The following is a 19,857-nucleotide window of genomic DNA, read 5'->3' as shown; positions in this document are numbered from 1 at the left end:
TGGCTCCGAGAGGACTTCTACATGGATAATACATTATCCTGATGACAAGGTGGCTATTTAGGAAGGGAGTATTGAAAAGTTAGGGGGGCACCTTGTGGAGCCCAGGAAAGCTATTATTCATAATTTAAGAAGGAATCAAGAAGAAATTGTTTAATTGATTAGAAATGTTTCCTAATTGTGTTACAAGTTTTAAGAAAGGTTTATTTTTTTAGAAAAGGCTTCATAAATTATGTTAAATTGTTTAGGGAGGTTACCTAAATAATGTTTAATTGTTTAGGAATGTTTCCTAAATCATGTTTAATTGTTTAAGAAAGTTTTTTAAATTATGTTTAAATATTTAGGAAGGTTTCCTAAATTATATTTAAATTGTTTAGGATTATGTTATTGTGTTCTAGTGCTATTTAAGGGGGAGTTATTTAGAATTTAGTTTAAGTTATTGCTGAGTTTATCTCCCTAGTGTTTGTCGTGAGATTTTAGCGACATCTAGGGTTTGTTGGAGAGTTGATCTACCTCTCGAATGGTATATCAATTGTATATTGCTTTATTATTGAAGGATAAATAAGAAAAGCAGACATTATCTTTGTGTTCCTATGTTTTTTTTTTCTCTTTTGTTTGTTGTTTTTACTTTCAAAGCGTATTAGAGCTCCACAGGGCAAGTGTCTTGGGTGAGTTCTCAATAAATAGCATTTAGAACGAGTATTTGGGGGCAAGTCCTCAAGACAATTTAGGCGTTGAGTCCCTAGAGCTAGTATATGGACATTTAAGCAAGAGGGATGAGTCCCTTTGGGCAATGATGACTGCAAGTTGAAGATTGACTAAGTCTTGAGTGTGGTAATCATGAACCCCTGATGGGCGCACTTTATGTAGTTGGATCAAGGGCTGTCAATGGTAACCACTTCAAAGATGATAATGAGTGCCCTCAAAAGATCAGTCTTCACTGAGATAAGTGTTTCCCAAGGGCTTGGAAAAATCTGTACGAACCCCTTGTGCACATGCTTGGGACAACTCAATTGGGTGGGATGAGTCATGCTCTCTGTTGGCAAGTGCCTTTTAGGGATGTCAATATTTGGCATGACCCAAAAACCTGACTCGAACCCGCCTTGAAAATTCCGGGTTAGGGTCAACCCAAACCCAAAACAGGTCGGATTCGGGTTCAACAATTCGACCCGTTTCAAAAATCAAGTCATGTTTGGGTTGACCCTTTGACCCGAAATTGACCCGTTTTGACCCGACAACCCGAGATTGACCTATTTTTTACCCACGAAGCATAGATTGACCCGTTTTTTAACCCAAAAACTATACGTTTTTTTGTTGGCACCGAGTCATTCGGGTCGTATCGGGTTGACCCAGATCCGAAGCAGTCGGGTTCGGGTCCGGAAAACCGACCCGTTCGCAAAAACGGGTCGGGTTCGGGTTGACCCAAATAGTGCCGGGTCAATTTCGGGTTAGACCCGAACCCAACCCATGACCAGAAATTGACACCCCTAGTGCCTTTAGTGGGCAATGTAACTACTTTGACCGAGTTCTTATGCTAGAATTTGCCAGATATCTATCAAATACCTATATGTGAATGTACAAGTATACACATATTTCATAGTTCCTCAATAGACTATCTTCACCAGAATTATGCAATTTTTGAATTCTCAATGTCAAATTCATTATAAGGTGTTATAAACCAAAAGAAATAAAACTTCAGTGAACAGAGAAAGTTGTGCTGACAGAATGATTAGCAAAATGCCTGAATATTTAAAATAAAATTACCTTTGCATTGTGGATCATGCAAATGATTTTTGAGCGAACCCTTTTGAGCATACTCATACACAAGAAAGAGCTCGTCAGTACTGGCTGCATAACCAATCAATTCTACCTTGACAAAAGATATGAAAGATAAAGTAGGTAGGTTGCAAAATCGCAGAATGTGCAAGTAGAACATCAAAGAACAGTTCGGGTATGCAATACATACCAAGCTGGAATGGTGAACCTTGCATAGAACCTTTATCTCTGCTATAAATTCCTTTGTTTTGGTAGCAGTCATTCTTTTGATAGCAACCTCCTAAAATTGTCATTTATATTACAAATAGACAGATATAGAACTCTGGGTAACAAGCTCAATAAAAAAATTTGTGTGCAAGTACAGACCTGATCACGAAGAAATCCATAATATACAGAGCCATAAGTCCCATGACCCAATAAATTTGAATCAGAAAAGGAATCAGTTCCCAGAAGAATTCCTTCATATGTAAAAATTATTGGTCTCTCCAAATCAAATGCATCAGCCGTGATGCCTGTTCAAGGAATACTATTTCATGAAGATGTAAACCTAGGAGCATACAGAGAATTTTGAGAGGAACTCAGAGAAGAGGAACCTAGGAAAAGCTTTGAAAATAGACATTAGTGGAAGAAAATATTACAATTTGATAATGACAACATTGTATAAACTCTATTCAAAATATGGCTTATGGTTTCTCATTAATGATTAAACTGAGTTTATGTAGCATACCAATAACTATGAACTCTGCTCAAAATATGGCTTATGGTAATCCCAATTAAAAAAATTAACCATGTAAATCATTTAAAATTTTAGGATGTGGGTTAAATTTCAAAATAGTCCCCCGACTATTCGTATATGGCAATTTTAGTCTCAGAACATAACGTTGCTCCAATTTAGTCTCTTAACTATACAAACTTGATCTTAAATGATCCACTTGGGACAAAATTGGGATCAATTTTATAAAGTTGAAGGACTAAAATGTGATCAAGTTTATATCACAATTACAAAATGGACTGTTTTAGATCAATTTTGTCCAATCAAGACAGTAAATTTGGACAATGTGTATACTCTGGAACTAAAATGGACATACACGAATAGTATGGGGACTATTTTGGAATTTTTCTATATATATATATGATGTTAAACTTAAATTATATCAAGCCCAACTATATCCTAGATAAGGCCAGCTGGGCTTTGAATAAACAAGCTATCAGGACATTGTTTCTATACCACATTGGTAGGACTTTTAATGTCAGTTTCTACTATTTTCTCTAGAATTGTCTCAATAGATATATCAAACGGTGAAAAAAAGAACTCTGGCATTGTGGAGTAATGCAGCTTATTTTTTTGACAATGAATGAATTCATCTTAGCGCCTTAATATGAAAATTCTGAGGAAACAAGTCAGCCGTAGAAAGAATAACAATAAAGATGCTTGGCTAGACTTTAAGTAGAATAAGAACAGTTAATACCATTAGGAATATCGACAAGATGATCGCCAGAATCCTGAGTTGAGTGCTTGAAATTTTCAGATTTAAAGCAAAGAAATCTTCTTGAGGCATAACAAAAGCTGCTGCTCTTGAGAGTCTGAAATTTATTTGAGATTGGTTGATCTGGAGATTTTCTATGACTGTTTCGAGGCCGCAAATTACAGAATTTGAGTGAAACACACAAAAGTAGGGCAGCGCCAATAATTAAAACAGCAACTCCCACGCTTCCAATAATCCACAGATAGGAATTTTTGGTTGAGTGATCCCCTGGATTTTCTGCAAAAAAAGAAAAAAAAAAAGAGCCAAAATATTAAAATGCCGAATGACTTAGAAATTCAAATAGAAGAAACAAAGAAACAAGCAAGACAAGTACAGTGGGTAAAACAACTATGGTTAGCTAACTACCCTTGGACTGCTGATGGCATAAGAGCCTATATGCAAGATTTTTCCATAAGACAATTTTAAATAATTTGTGATGCTAATGATAAGAATACAGTTTGGCAGGGGTGAGGTAGATTTTTGGCCATCTATTGACTCGGGTTCAGCTGCTGCAATAACGCATGCAAGTTCAAACTCCAGTTATGAAATGAAAGGTAAGACTGGTTGGTGAAGTTTTGAGCTATGGAGCATTCCAGCTAATGTGAGAGCAAGGATGAGAGGATAGCAGAACATAACGTTGCTCACTCACTAGAAAAATGTAAAGGTAAATATATTCAATCAAATAAGTCTGGCTGGCGAAGATTAGCAGTAGTATTACTTTAAGTATTTACAATGATATTTTCCGATGAGAAAGAAGGAGATGATTGGTTTTCAGTAATTCAAAGAACTTAAAAAACAACTTTACATCTAGAAAACCAACTGATCAGAAGGTGAAACTATTGGAATAAGTAGGAGAATGTGGGCTCCGAAAATTTGGCCCCGGCCTCCCCGCCACGCGATTGTTACTTTTTCTTTCGGCGAGAGAGTTTTAACGGAATAAGTTCCGGGGTAAATTTTGGAAGGCAGATGGGTTTGTAGATAAGACGCTACCCAGAGATTTCGCCCTCATTTTGTGAGGACTTTATGATCTGAGTTCTGGTTTCCTATAGGCGCAAGCCCCTATAGTTAATTACCCCTCTCGATCACGAGAGAGAACTTTCGATTAAGGCTAGTCGTCAATCAGATACGTAGAGATACATGTTATCTGGCATATAGTAGCAGCATAGGTTTGAGATTGGAAGTTTGAAGAGTTCGGAGATTTGAGATTTGAAGATTTGATATTTAAAATAGAAATTTCACCGTCTTTCACTTAAAGCGGATGGTGGGGGAATGGATCAAGATCCCATGGTTCCTTCGTCCCGGGCCATCGTGGTCCCTGGTCTACTTAGTCAGAGGAGGTAGTCGACCTAACCTGACAGAAGGATCCTTGTCGGCAGCCAGGGGTTGCTTCGTCCAAGGGGACCTTGTAGACCTGGGTTGGATATTTGTATAAGGGGACAAATTTGAATCCACCTTAGCTAACAAAGGGCTTTGTGCCCTATCGATCATATCCTATTGATTCATATCTCAAGGATTTGATGCCTTTAAGGAGCGTATTGGCTTTGGCCATAACCGCTATCTGTGGTGTCATTTGGCGGCAAAACCACTCAATTCAGCGGGCCCCGGGTCATAACCGTTTATCCTGCGGTGCCATTTGGCGGCAAAACCACCGGTCAGAGGACACGTACCACATCCTTATTAGCAGGAGATTGTTTGAGAATGGATCCTAGTGATACTTTCGACTAGGCATTTAGCTCTATATGAGCTGAAGTAGTTTTAAATTTGTCCACCTCGGCAAACTATTGCAGAGGGTGGATGGATTTTGTTTTAAGTGTCGATGAATTTATTTTAATTTTAAATATTTTTGGATTTTTTGGATTTTTGAATGGACTTTTGGAAGGTATTTGAAATTATTTATGAACCCCTCCGGTTGAGATACACATTCAACACGGCCATCATCGGGGTGTGGGATCATTTCCATTCGTTGATTGAATCTTGTCGACTCTATCGAGTTATTGACAGAAGATCGAATTTAGGCTTTATGCCCTTGTGAGTGAATTCATATTGTTATAGACCTTGAAGGCCTAATATGAATGTATTAAAACAAATATACTGATCGTCACAACCTTATATTTGCTTAATAGTTCGAACTCTGTCGACTCCTATTGATCCGTATAGAAGGATCGGGTTCGAACTTGAATTCACTTATCAACCCGCGCAGCATCCCTAGACGTCACGTGTGTATTTATAACACACTCGACAGGGCCCATGCAGGTTTGGGGGCATTTTATAATTAAACCCTGTCGACTCCTTTTTACCTGCTAAGGAAGATCGGGTTTAAAATTTGATAACCCACGCAGCATCCTTAGACGTCACGTGTGTACCAATAACACGCTCGCCGGAGCCCATGCGGGTGTTATGATTGCTTTTACCCCTTTTAGTGTACCTATGTGTATACAGACTATGGTGCACGTGCAAGGGTACTTTGAAAGTATTTGTGAAACGCCTTCTGTCCGCTTCCAAGAACGTCACGGATCCGGTGGCGTCGCGTAGCAGCTTCAAAATTGAGTGGTTCGCTGCTTTATACAGGTAGACTGTCGTGCGCCGCTTATTTTTGCAGGTGGATTGTAGTGCACTAACGAATCTCCTGCTTTCTGATCGTAGGAGCTCACACTTTATGGTCTTTTGGCATTCTGCTCGTATATGACATTTAGTGCATATGATGGGTCCTCCACGACGGTCTGTAGATGGTTGCATTTGCTACAATTTGACCATCTTTGTTTGTGGAAAATTACTGCATTTGATCAGCACTGGATTGTTATTGATTGTAGGAGTGTCATAGCACTCATTAATTATCACTGGTCAACACTCATAGGCTTGTTGTGTCTACATGTAAGTTAGCACTGATCATTGGGTGAATCGCATTCATCGCCAACTCTTCCCTGCCTATTGATTGGCAAATTGTTGCATCACTCACATGCATTTTAATATATATTTGTACTCTGATATCAACTACGGGAATGTTATAATGTTCTTGCTATAATGATCTTGCAAATGTCTATCATAAATTTTCTAGCATTACAAGTCATTACTAATCAACATTGAAAATTTCATTCAACATAAGCCTCCATTGCTTATTTGATTCAATTCACTTGATTAGATTGAATCTTGCATGATGAATTGGCTTCTCCATTGAAATGATAAATGCTTATTGAAGACTTTGTGTTGTAAGCATGAGGATATTATTGCATTTCTCCATTTGATCCTTATTGCATGGTCAACGCTTAAGAATGAGAGCTAGAGAATTTTATCCATCCTCAAGCATTGCTTGCAATTACTCTTCATTTTATAGCTAATTATTGTTTAGTGACATTTGCATTCTAATTAACATGAAGGTCCTTCCATATTCAATTGAGAGCTTCATATTTTGATTGCAAGTACATTGGTTGGAATGGGATGTAGGAATCATAAGTCTCTCATATATGTTCCTTTGCATCTAAGTTGGGGCTTACCACTTGTAATATATACAAGTTAGATCTTATACGGTTCATTTGAAATTCTTTGGGTTATCATCAAAATCAAGTCCAAAATCAAGTTTGAGTTTATCTAGTTCAAGCTTTGCTCCAAGTTTGAGTTCAAATGGTTCAAATTATGGCTCTTTTGAGTCAAATGAGATTCAAATCCAAGCCTTGTTGTAGTTCAAGATTTACGTCCACAAATAATCTTGTTAAATTCAATTCAAGTCAAAGTTTCTTATACTTGTTCTTTTGAATTTAATTCCAAATGTCATTTGGTCCAAATCAAGCTCACTTCATCATCCTCCATTGTACAAGTTCCCTGTGGTCCAACTTAAGTCTTTGCTTGAGTTCAAACATGTTCAAGTCCAAATCAAATTTGAGTCCATGTTGAAGTTCAAAAGAGAGTCCAAGTTCATGTTCATGTTCACTTAGAATTGAATTCATTTGGGTTCAAGTTCATTTAAGTAGATTGAATCAAGTCCACAAGTCCCAATTTATTCCAAGTCTTCATCTTATTTCAGACAAAAATTCGGTAGCCTCCCGGCGTTTCCCCCATTTAGAAGAAAAATCAAGAGGCCGTCTACCCGCCACGTCAACAAAGACGTGCACGGTTGGTGTTTGTGAGACACCGCGGCGGTATTTTTGTTTTTCATCCACCACGCCAACAAAGGCGTGCATGGGGTTTTAAAAAGGCATTTTTTTGAAAAAGCAGTTTTTGCTTTCCTCCCGCTCGGGGGTACTTATGAGTGACCCCGCCTCGCTGTTTTACTTGGAGGTTCTCTCTCTCTCTCTCTCTCTCTCTCTCTCTCTCTCTCTCTCTCTATGCGGATCAGAGCTCACGATCGAGAGTAAGAGTTGGCCGTATGCAAGGCTTGAACGTCGGGATGGGGAGGCTTTGACGTCAGGCCAAGGTCGTTTGTTGGTGTGGAGGTCGGAGGAGGAAGAGGGTTCGGGATTTGAGTGAGCAGCGGGATGCTTACAGGAAGGAGAAGTTCGGGAGCCAGCGATGGGAGTTTGGCCTTTGCTAAGAGGAATGAGGTCGGGTATTTAACGGCGCGAGTGGAGAAGAACCGAGATAGGATTCATGCAGGAATCGCGGGAGATGACCTATTCGGCGCCGATTTCAACCGGATTCACGGCAGAATTCGTGGATCTGATGGTTTTGAGGTATGTATGCTGGATTTCTAACTTGCTTTCATCTCCCTTTGTTTCATTTGGGTATAACATGAGGGTCAACAGAGAACCAACACAAAAACAAAATCTCAACCGACAAAAATATGAATAGCATAATTAAGAGGATCATGAACGAGTTATGATAGCTATAGTGAAGACGGGAAATTGATACCATCCATAATTTTTGAGATCATGTGATATGCATCAGTGATTAGTTCTAGGACCCATAATTCAAAAGAATGAGGATGAACATAAGTTATAGAGTATAACTAAGTGATTAAGATGAAGATGTGCCTCATGTGTACTATATGATAAGTGAATATAAAAGGACTTTTAAATTTGTAAAGCTTAAAAAAAGGATGTTACATAATTTCAAGTTTTTAGTAAGCCACTAATAGCCAAGTTAAATGTAGCAGAATAAAGATAATGTTTAGTTGGATATGTCATAAAATTAGGAAATATAAGAGTGCAAAATGATTGTAGAAAATGAGTAGCACTTGCTGAAAATAATTTAGTAGAAATAGATTTGATTATTAGGACATATGCAATAAAGGGAAGTAGGTGGACCAATAGCACAAGTATATAAAACTATTGCTAAAGGATTAGGAAGGAGATAGGCAGACCAAAGCTAATAATAAGTTATGAAGGAAAAAATAAAGAAAATTCATCTATGAAAGAGGTAATACCTCACGTAGAAAATATATAAATGAAGGAAGAATTGGGATTTGTAAAATTGACAATAAATAGTTGGGATACACATATTCTGAGGATTACCCACACCAAAGACTCCCTCAACAGAAGGAATAGAGATACATACGTCATGGATTAAAGTTTCATAAAAGAATTTACGACATAAACCTTTAAACAAAATATACTAATGAGCTGCGACATCAAACATTTGAACAAGTCTCCATCAAAGGATACGACTAAAGGACAAAGTTTCTACTTTTGACAGATAATTGTTCAAAAAAAGGGTCATTAGCTATAGAGCTGTCAATATTGGACCCGATCCGAAAACCCGACTCGAAAATTTTGGGTTTGGGTTGACCCGAACCCGAAGCGGGTCGGGTTCGGGTCCGGAAAACCGACCCGTTTGCAAAACTGGGTCGGGTTCGGGTTGACCCGGAAACCCGAAAACGACTCGAATTGACCCGGAATAACACAAACCCGAACCCGCGTCGCGGCATCCTGAACCCGCCGCCGCGTCGCGCCATCCTGAACCCGCGTCCCGCACTCGTGCCGCGGGCCAGAGCGCGACCGCTGCCGGCTGCCCGAGTCGCGCACTCGTGCCCTAACGGCTAACCGCGACCGCTGCCGGCGATGCCCCGTTGCCGCGTCACCCCGCTGCCCGTTGTCGCTGGCTTCGCTGGCTGTCCTCTTCCGCGGCTGAAACAAGTGTGTTTGGGTTGACCCGAACCCGAAGCGGTCGGGTCGACCCGAACCCGAACAGTGTCGGGTCAATTTCGGGTTTGACCCAAACCCGACCCGTGACCCGAAATTGACACCCCTAATTAGCTATAGATATTTTCATAAGGAATGTTCCCAATAGTAATTTGTTCATGATACACCATGCTAAGAGACATAAACCAAAATAGCAACTAAAGTACAAAATAACGTATTTTCAATTTACATAGGAAAGCTAAAAATGTCTATTTATTTAAATCAAATTGTACCTAACGAGTAAACTTTAATGCATGAAATGGAAGAGGTGTGTAAGAATTGTTGTACTCAAGAGTTATTGCATTCAATAAAGCAAGAGTTGTTGCACTCAATGAAGTGGAAGAGCTGTTTCACACCTTTGTCCTTTTGGTTTAAAATTGTGCAAAGGTGTGTGCACATTTAACGCAGGGATGTATTTCCCACCCAAATCAAAATTATGTCTTGGTAATTGGATATTAAAAGCAACTCATTACCAAATGCTTGTGGTGTTGACTGAAACAAGCTACAAAATAAGGCAACATCATAAGCATCATCATTAATGTTATCCCAACAACTTGAAGTCAACTTTATGAATTCTTATTTTATATTCATTTATATTGAGTATTTTTACTTAGGTGTTAAACATATACTCTACAAATCATTTTAAACAACTTCTATACATGCTATCATTAGTTTAACCCTTCTTCTAACCCCCAAACACCAATTTTATCTATGTTTAATGAATGCATTTTATACTCCCTATTTTACATGCCCAAATCACCTAATTATGTTTTTAATTACTTTATCCTCAATAGATGTTCCTCAAATATAATTATTCATTAATTTATCATTCATAGTTATGCTTTACATCTATCCTAACATTTTCTTTTCTGTTACTCCAACATAGTTATCAACAAATTTATTTACAACCCAACAACCAGATTTGTACAACATCATTGACATACGTATAGTTTTATAAAATTTAACTTAAGTCTCCATATTATTCTCAAATACTCCTGAGCTACATATATATTTTAACCCTCAAATTTTAGCTCAATAAGTTATATCCACACCTATATCCTAATTCATCTACATAATAGACCTAAGACAGCAAAACATACCATACCAATATATCACCTTATCTACTAATGATATGAAGTGATAATTGTAGATATTTCACTCACTAAAACTACATATCATATGCTTGATATGAGAAAAGAATCAAAATGATCTCTTAACTCCTTATAAAAGGCCAAAATAGTCCCCAACTATATTAAAAAACTATTGTAGTCCCTCAACTCCTTAAAGAGGAACTAAAATAGTCCCACCATGACACTATTTTGATTCATTTTTAAAGACTTGAGGGACAAAATTGATCCTTTAATATAGTTGGAGACCATTTTGGTCCTTCATAAAAAGTCAAGAGACCTTTTTGGTCATTTTCTCTTTGTTTTATTATGTTTAAACCCTCCATCTTCTAACATTTTCTCAATTATTCTAACTTTATACTTCAACAGAAATTATAATTGTTATGTACAAAAAATACACCAATCCTCACTTTGATTATGGTCTGTAATCACCTTGAAACCAATATAAAAATGATATAGACCTAGCATTGATATTTGATATAATCCAATTGTAATTGGAAAGTATTTGTGCTCCATTATATATATCTTTAACAACTTCAACATAACTATGACACATATTTCTTCCTTAATACACACCGAATCAATTCTTATGATATCAAACATATTCCTTCTCAAAAGTAATAAAAATCATATGAAGATCATATATATATATATATATATATATATATCTTTATTAATTGTCTTAACATAAAAATTGCTTTTATAGTTCATATTCTTAGCACAAAAACAACTTATTTCACTAAAATGATTTTATTTCTAACTGATGCAACAAAGTTTATAAGCTTTTGGAATATTTAATTTTATTTTTGTTCTTTTTTTTAACTATGCATGGTTGTATTTTTGTTTTATTGATGTACTTTTAGTAAGAGAAGCATAATACTAAGTTAAGTGTGGCAAAGAGGAGGATGCTCAGGTGGATGAGTGGCTTTACCCTTAGAGATAGGATTCGAAATGAGCATATACGTGAAAAGGTTGGAGTAGCTCCAGTAGAAGATAAAATTAGAGAGTCGCCTTAGATGGTTTGTCACAACATAAAACGGCGGCCTTCCAATGACCCGGTTAGGAGAGTAGAGGTATTATATTTGACTTATGTTAAGAAAGGTAGAGGCAGACCTAAAAAGACTTGGTTAGAAAATATTAGGAACGACCTTTCTTTATTAGATTTAAACGAGAATTTGACTTTTAATTGGACACAATGGAGAAAAAGGATTCATGTAGCCGACCCCATATAGTGGGATAAAGGCTTGATGTTGTTGTTGTTGTTTATGTAATTTAGTAAATGAAATGATTGAATGGCTAAGTGGGAAATATTTAGTAATCACGCAAAAGTTGCCATGTACGCAAGTTAAATTAAGTCAACCAAGAAAGCAAGTTCAAGTCAAAACCTCCACCTCATCATTGCCACCTCAACAAGTTAAATATTTGCTCGATCCCTCCTTCAAGCTTCTATTTTGATTATGGTCCAACTTTCTTGATGCATGAATTAATAGTTAAAAGGTGTCTTTCGAAGTTTCAAGGAGATACATACACAAAAATTTTGCCCTCCTCCTTGGACTTTAAGGCAACGATGAACCCTTATTCCACCCTTTTAATTTTTGTTTAATTTCATGTAATGCTTCTATATATTGCTAAAGGAAGGATATTATAAGGAAGATGTTGATGATTAATTGAATAGAAATGGAGCTTTCCTCTCTTTGTAATTTTCTTAGTGGTTAATTCCTTAAGATTGGCTTGGTTGCTTGCCTCTTTCCCTTGTTTTTGGCAAGGTTGAGTTTATCTATTATTCTATTACTATCTTATCCAAGGTTCTAAAAATCGAATTGGACATGAAATCGAAAGAAGCAAGAGTTCACGGTTCAATAGTTCAATGAGAATTGAACAAGATGACATAATAAATATTATATTATTCAAATAAAATATAAATTAAACAATAATTACAATTTTAAAGGTGAATACAAACAACCTTGATTAATGCTCATGAATAAGCTTGATTAAGGCTTAATATAAAGGTAATTAAGAATCTCAATTAATCATTAATATGAATATAATTATAAGTATATCATAAATATTGTTATATGAATAATTAATAGGTTTAAAATTAAAAAAATAATAATAAATTAAATGTATAAATATAATATATAAATTTTATAATAAAAAATTATGTTCTTAATTTTTATAAATACCCATTCTCACCCCAAATTCCCAGCCCAGCCTAATTTCTCAATTTAACTCTCATCCAAAATTCATAGATGCTTTCTAGTCCCATATCATAGGGGAATTTTAATAATTGTTTTTATATAGTGTAAAACATAGGTTACTAGCAACAAATCAACTTGGATGAAGTGGCAGTTGTATATTCTTATTAAATTTGCTCGCATATATTCCTTTAAATAAATATTAAAAATTAAAAAAATAATTAAATAAAAATATATTAGTAAAAAATTTAATAAAATAAAATATAATAGTTGTAGAACCTACCGGTTCAACGGTTTTCCAGTCAAACCAACAATTCAAACAACTTAGCATTGCAAATCCAGTTTTCAAGGTTGACTTAACCAACAACTTGATTGATTCACAATGGAATAAGTCGAACTGGTCAATTCAGTCTGATTTTCAAAACATTGATTTTATCTTCTTTATTTGTCGTTTTCCCATCATTTCTATCATCTTTAATGTCATGGAGTTCCAAATGTCTATTCCTTCAAGATTTAAACCAATGCAACGGAATTCTCTTTCCTTTGTAAACATTTTCAAAAAAAAAAAAATTACCAAAAATCTATTATCTTGTCTTTTTAGCTCCTCTAAACGCCTAATCATCATTTAACAACCCAAATTTTTTACTCTTTCCATTACAACTCATCCAATACTTAACATTGTTAGGCCTTAACTCCATCTTAAAAAATAAAAAATAAAAAAATAAAAAAAAAGTCCCATACATCAACCCATAAGATCCACTCTTTAAACAAAATCTCCTTTTTACACCTCTAGACCAACTTTGGGAGCAAACTTTCAGTACGTAGACTCTAAACATTATCTAATAGCATCATTTCCATTCCCTTGCAATAAAAAAAAAAAATTCCATTCCAACCAAAAGTACACCAACGACGACATCATTTGGTATTAAAGCTCAGCCTTGAAGAAAAAGTAAGGAGCATGGATAAATTACAATTTCAAGTGATCTCAAGGTCGAATAAGTGATAGTCAAATGTTTAAGGAAAATGTTGAATAGACTGGGAATTTGAAATTTCTAGTGAATTAATCATCTTTAATTGCTCAACTTGTTGTAAACTCAGTTCATAATGATTGGCAAGCTATGATGCACCGACACTTCTCCTCAAAGAGGCGTGCAGTGTCCGACACCGTGTCCGCGCCGTACCCGTGTCCTATATTTAAAAAAAAAAACCGTGTCCTGTGTCCGTGTCGTGTCGTGTCCGTGTCGCCGTGTCCGTGTCCGTGCATCATAGTTGGCAAGGCTTGTTTAATCCAGCATAAGCGACATTAGGTATACAACATAATGCAATATAATTCATTGGTTCTGATCACAGTTTAAATAATTGTTGTAAAATGAATAAGTCTATGTTTCTTGTAAATTTCTAAATACATAGAGAACTCATGGTAAATTACAAATTCAAGTGATCTCATGGCTGAGTAAGAGATATATCAAATGTTGAATAGATTGGGCAACTTGAATTCTCGAGAATTAACCATCATTAACTGGTCAAGTTGTTTCATACTCAATCTATAATTAGCAAGACTGATCTATTTCAGCCGAAAAGCAATTTGGCATAGATAATGCAATATAGTTCATTGGTTTTTGCAATGTTTTATACTATTTTTGTTTTTTCTGTATATATATATATATATATAGTATTGATGTAATAACTAAATGAAAAATATTTAGCAATCATCTAATATTTGCTATATATGCAAGTTAAAATTAAGTAAACCAAGAAAACAAGTCAGTCAAAACCTCCACCACATTATTTCCACCTCACCCAATTAAGTGTTGGTTGGCCCCTGCTCCTTAAAGTTTCTATATTGCTGATGGTCAAACTCCCGTGATGCATGAATGAAGTGTTAAGATGTGTCTATTGAAGTTTCAAAGAGATACATGCACATCGAAGAGCTTAGTGCTCCTTCTTTGACATGTAACTAACAATCAAACCTTGCTATCCCCCTTATAATTTTCATTTTATCTTATATAATGCTTCTACATATTGTTGAATGACATTCTAAGAAAGATATTAATGATTAATTGAATAGAAAAAGAACTTCCACTTTTTGATATTGGTTTGGTAGCTACTTCGTTAAGGTTGGCTTGGTGGCTTGACTCTTTCCCTTCCTTTGATAAGGTTGGGTTTATCTATTATTATTACTATTTTATATTATCTCATTTACTCATCCTTTTCATATTCTTTAGTGTTATCATGTTTCCCCCACTTAAAATCATTTTAACCCGTGCAAAGAAATTATCATTCTTTGTAAGGGTTATTTGGTTTGAATTAAAAAGAGTATAAAATATTTCATATGCAAGAGTTTTGAAAATATTCTTGTTTGGTTTAAAGCACAATAAACGCAGGGCAAAAGTTAAATTAATTCTAAACTCACCCCTATTGGTCATTAACCGAGTTTCAAACACACCGCAGGCAGGCACTATAGCCGCCTAGCCCCACCGCTCGTTGCCACCCACCATCCACCTGGTGTCATTCGTCGGCTGCCAACGACCCTCTGATCTGCTACAATCTGCCACCGCCTTTGCTACCACTAGTTACATAACCGACCACCCGGTGAGCTTTAAATTGCATTCATTTGACTTTAAACCAAACAAAAAAATAATAAACTCTTATATTTTTAGACGTAACCAAAAGAAACTCAAACATTTCAACTATTTATTCAATTTACCTTGCATTCCTTTTTTAGAAGACCAAAATATGTCCCCCTTGTCATTCCACCAACTCTACACACTTCATTTCCACCATCTCACTACATCTTAAACTCAATATAAAGGAGCCCTCACTTCATCTTAAGTCCCATACATCAACCCATGAGCTCCATTCTTTCAATGAAATCATCCCTTTACACCACTTGATTAATAGAAGTTGAACTTTCTGATGCCCTTGAACTCCACACAACATCTAGTAGCCTACTTTCAATTACATACGCCATAAAAAACTATCCAACCCAATATCCTCACCAAAAGTTCACTCATCACTAAATCAATTGGTATTAGAGGTTCTAGTAGAGCACCACCTTGGAGAAAGCAGGGAGCAACAAACACAAGGAAAAAATCTTTATTTAACAAGTGGTGATTTTGTTATCACTTGTAGGTAATCTTTTTCTATTCCCTTGCTTTTGAATTTTGAATGGTAAATTATTGCTAGCAATAGTTCATGTTATTTGTTAAACTTATCAATCAACTTGTTTCAACCTCTTATTCACATTACCTACACCATAAAAAACTCAACATAATCGAGTCCTCACTCCATCCTTGGTCCCATCAACCTATAAACTCAACTATTTCAACTAAATCACCAAATACCTGTCACCCTTTTACACCCTTGGCCAACAAATAAAAGTGGGACTCCCCTAAGCCTTTTGAACTTCAAATCACATTCAATAGCTTCCTTTTCATTCTCCTATAAAAAAATAGCCATACCAATATCTCCACTGAAAGTCCACACCACTAGATCACTTTATTCCATTACTCTCTTCCATTATTATTATATGGCTCAAAATTTTAATTCATATATAATTAGCATAATCTTGAGCATTCCATTGTTCTTAATGCCTAAACTTTTTAAAGGAGCTCTTTTTATAATCCTTTTAATAAAAGGCACATCTATAAACCTAAATTAGCAAAAGGTGTGCATATCACCTAACATTAGGATATCTAACCACCAATAAAATTAAAGATTTCTATTTTTATTTTATATCTTGGACAATTTAAGGTTGATCACATAGACATGTCATCTTGAAATTAGTAGAAATATCGACATATCCACACAATAGCCAAACTAGAATGGATAAATGATAGAATCAAAAGTGTTTTAATGGAATCGCACAACATTCATGCGATTATCTTCAAAAGCTGGTTCACCTCATTGGTTCGATTTGATTTGAGAATACAAATCCATAACAACCATAGGTATTCAAGTTATTCGGCATATGCCCAACTAGCACCACTAAAATCGAAGCACATTCATGTGAATTAAAGGCACAAAAACATAAAAATTGGATAATTTATTTATTAACACTAAAATTTATGATGTGTCTATCTCAAACAAGTATTGTTGCAACTAAAAATATTTTTGTGTGACTTAAATGCCAAACTAAGAGTGTAACTATATCAAGTCAACTCATGAGTTAGCTTGAGCTCAACAAAATAAGACAAGCAAATGAGCCAAATTTGAATCAACCATAACTCGACTTGTTGACTCGGAACTAACTCATTTAAAAAATATTAATATAAAATACAATTAAAATATTAAAATTTAAGAGTTTAAATAAATAGTTAGTAAAATATTCTAAAAAATAATAATTCTCTTACTTGTATCAACTAATTTCTCAATATTTCTCTGGTTGTTTATCAATTTTATCTTTTTTTTAGCTTTAACTGCACTAATCAGTGTTAATTTCTCTCTCTAATAATAAGCAAGCCCACTCGTTAGCCAGCACAAACTTATAAAACTGAGCTCCATATCAAACTCAATTAACTAGCCAAGCTCAAGTCAAAAGTCAGGGTTGGTTCGAACTCGACTCAACTCATTTGCAACCCTTTTAACAATTATTAGTTGTGAATATTATGATCATCTACACTAATCTTGAATATAAGCTTGTTTGAACAAATAAATTATAACATATAATCATCTATATTCATTAAAAGAAATATAAGATCTACACAAATTGTTGGCCTAAATGATTGGCCTAGCAAACAACAAATAAAAAAATTTTATAAAAAATATCAAGTTTGAGAATTGATCCTTTAATTGGAAAAACTAGAAAACAAGGGGGGGATTTTGGTGATGCCATTTGAAGAAGCGATTCAACTCCTAAAACCCCTACAATTGAAGTTTATAGAAACTCCTTTGTAGGATTAGGAAATAAGCTCCTTTTAAAAATTTAGCGTTCTTGAACAATAATTTCTCAGGAGTTGACATGCGTAGAGCTTAATAATGAAAGTTTTAGTGTGGAGAAAAGGAGAGAGGGTGCAAGGGAGCAATAGAAAGAGAGAGGCATTGTACATGGCTCATACCTGATACCATCAAACTGGTTGGAGCAGGAGTTGGATGAGCGGTTGGAGAAATGTCCTTGCCAAAATAAGGCTGCCCCGGAACTGAAAGGAAAACAAATCAAGACTTGAGCAAATCATTTGAGAAGAAAATAAGAGGCAAAATATAAGTAAACTAGGTCAAGAAGCAATAAAACAAAACTCACGGGCATCAATACATAATCAAGAAACAAGAGGGAAGAATTTTAATACAGTAAAGTTTCTGTCTGCAGATGGAAAAAAGCATGAAGCGGAATTTCAGCATACAGATTATTTATGTTTTCTTCCTACATCACAGATGTCGTGAAATAACTTGGTTCTAAAAGTAACATGTCAGCAAAAATAATGGACCTAAATCGGCTTTTTATTTCCAAAAGCACCCAAACTGAAGCAATCAACCATCTCATGAATGGGACATAAACATTGCAGCTTCACTACCGGCAAAGTCTTCATCATACAGCACGAGGCTTTTCCTATAATTCAAGGCACGCCATATCACTCTTAAAAATTTCAGGGAAACACCGGATATAAGATAGTAAAATTTGTTATTTATTTCCCTAAATTTACTTTTTATGAGGAATACTATGACAGTGCAGACTTTCTCAAGAATTTGGACAAATAGGAGGAATGAAACTAGCTCATCAGCCAATATCCAAGATTGGCTTGGCACGCGTCATATCCCCAATAACAAGTTGAGAAAAAGAAGGTCAAACCTGAATTAAGAGGAATATAATAAACACCACCGACGACTCCGCCATTAGGACCGTCCATCTCATTTACCGTCTCGATGTCATCCATGCTAACCCCAAACCTACTCGAGAGCGTCTCAATCGAATCCCCCACCTCCATCACATAGCTCATCAAGTAGTTCCACAGCCCGCTCGAGCACCCACAAAAGAGGTGCAGTGAGATCACTGCCCCCATACGCGCCCTCCTCGTCGAATTAGGAAGTACAGCGAGCCCGTCGTAGGCTCTGGCGACCGCCGCGCTCACTAACCCCTCTCGCCCTCTCATGGTAAATGTGGTGTTGGCGAGATACTTCTTGTCGTAAAGGCAGGAGCAGTTCTTCCGGATGAAAAGGTAGTCAGGACTACTGCTCTCGTCTGAGGTTACATCTTCGGGGAAAACGTCGAACATGCTCTGCACCAGAGGAAGGGTTACGTTGGGGGCGGCTTTGAAAGCGAGAAAAGAGGTGCAGATCCGAGCGGTGTCGGAGCAATTGAGTGGTGGAGAGGTTGAGTGGCAATGGAAGAAGTTTGCGAGGAGGAAAACGAAGGCTAGAAGACCGATTTGGAGGATCTCAGACATTGAAAAAAAAAACGCGCTAATCAAAAGAGTGATGAACGCGAATCTTAAACTGTGGAGAGCGAAGTGGATCGATCCAGATGTTTTCGTTGGCGAGGAGCATTGGGGAACCCCGGCCTAGGAAAAAAGTGATCACAGATCACAGTGTGAGTTCTACCGCCGAAGAAGAGAGATTGCGTCAGCTCCAGTGAGAATTGAGACTAGAGAAGTGTAATGAAGGTGGAATTTGGTAATGATGGATCAATTGGATTGGGGAGCCAGTGGGTGGAAGACGGACAGAAGAAGAACGTGTTGGAAGTGGACCCCTAAAGCGTTCCTATGGACGTTACAAAGCCCACACTGGCCATGCCTTTCTTTCACTCTACGGAAGAGTACTTATTGTTGTTCGGTATAAGAACAACTAGGAAAAAACACTTGGGGGGGGGGAAATTTTGCGGCTTAGCTCATATCATTAAAGAAAAAGATGAATATAATTTTATGAAAGAAAAAAAATAATTCTATAGAAGTTAAAAGTATGAGTTGAGCTTTGACCGAAAGAAATCTCAAGTAATAGGCATGACTAAAAAAAAATAGACTCTAAAAACAATCAAAATGGGTCTTAAAGAATAATGAAAGCCATAAGCTCAGGTTAAGGTAAACCAACTAAGATGAAAATCACAACATCAAAAATCAGCAAAACAAACAACAGATAAAAAAGCTCAAAAAAACTTGGTTGCCATAGGGGCCTTTTGTGAAGTTGACCCGTTGTC

General features: G+C 36.2%; 1 protein-coding gene across 6 annotated transcripts in view; it reads right to left on the bottom strand.

The window, feature by feature from the left end:
- LOC110092935 (lysM domain receptor-like kinase 3) overlaps nucleotides 1-19,471 on the bottom strand; it is a 71,021-nt gene extending 51,550 nt beyond the window's left edge. For 5 of the 6 annotated variants that reach the window (XR_003701567.1, XR_003701568.1, XM_028697090.1 and 2 more), the window contains exons 1-6: nucleotides 18,517-19,471; nucleotides 17,789-17,869; nucleotides 3,243-3,536; nucleotides 2,140-2,285; nucleotides 1,964-2,053; nucleotides 1,762-1,867 (exon numbers count right to left, since the gene is read on the bottom strand). Coding sequence is in view for 4 of the 6 variants with exons in the window: in XM_028697090.1 (XP_028552923.1) it covers nucleotides 1,762-1,867; nucleotides 1,964-2,053; nucleotides 2,140-2,285; nucleotides 3,243-3,536; nucleotides 17,789-17,869; nucleotides 18,517-19,111 (1,312 nt within the window). In the remaining 2 variants the exon portion in view is untranslated. The remainder of the gene's footprint in view (nucleotides 1-1,761; nucleotides 1,868-1,963; nucleotides 2,054-2,139; nucleotides 2,286-3,242; nucleotides 3,537-17,788; nucleotides 17,870-18,516) is intronic. The other variant, XM_028697089.1, reaches the window with a different exon arrangement.
- Nucleotides 19,472-19,857: the final 386 nt, after the last annotated feature.

Source organism: Dendrobium catenatum, unplaced genomic scaffold (assembly GCF_001605985.2).
Source record: "Dendrobium catenatum unplaced genomic scaffold, ASM160598v2 fragScaff_scaffold_868, whole genome shotgun sequence".
Taxonomy (NCBI): domain Eukaryota; kingdom Viridiplantae; phylum Streptophyta; class Magnoliopsida; order Asparagales; family Orchidaceae; genus Dendrobium; species Dendrobium catenatum.
The sequence above is the reverse complement of the archived record's forward strand: the minus strand, read 5'-3'. Positions and strand labels throughout refer to the sequence as shown.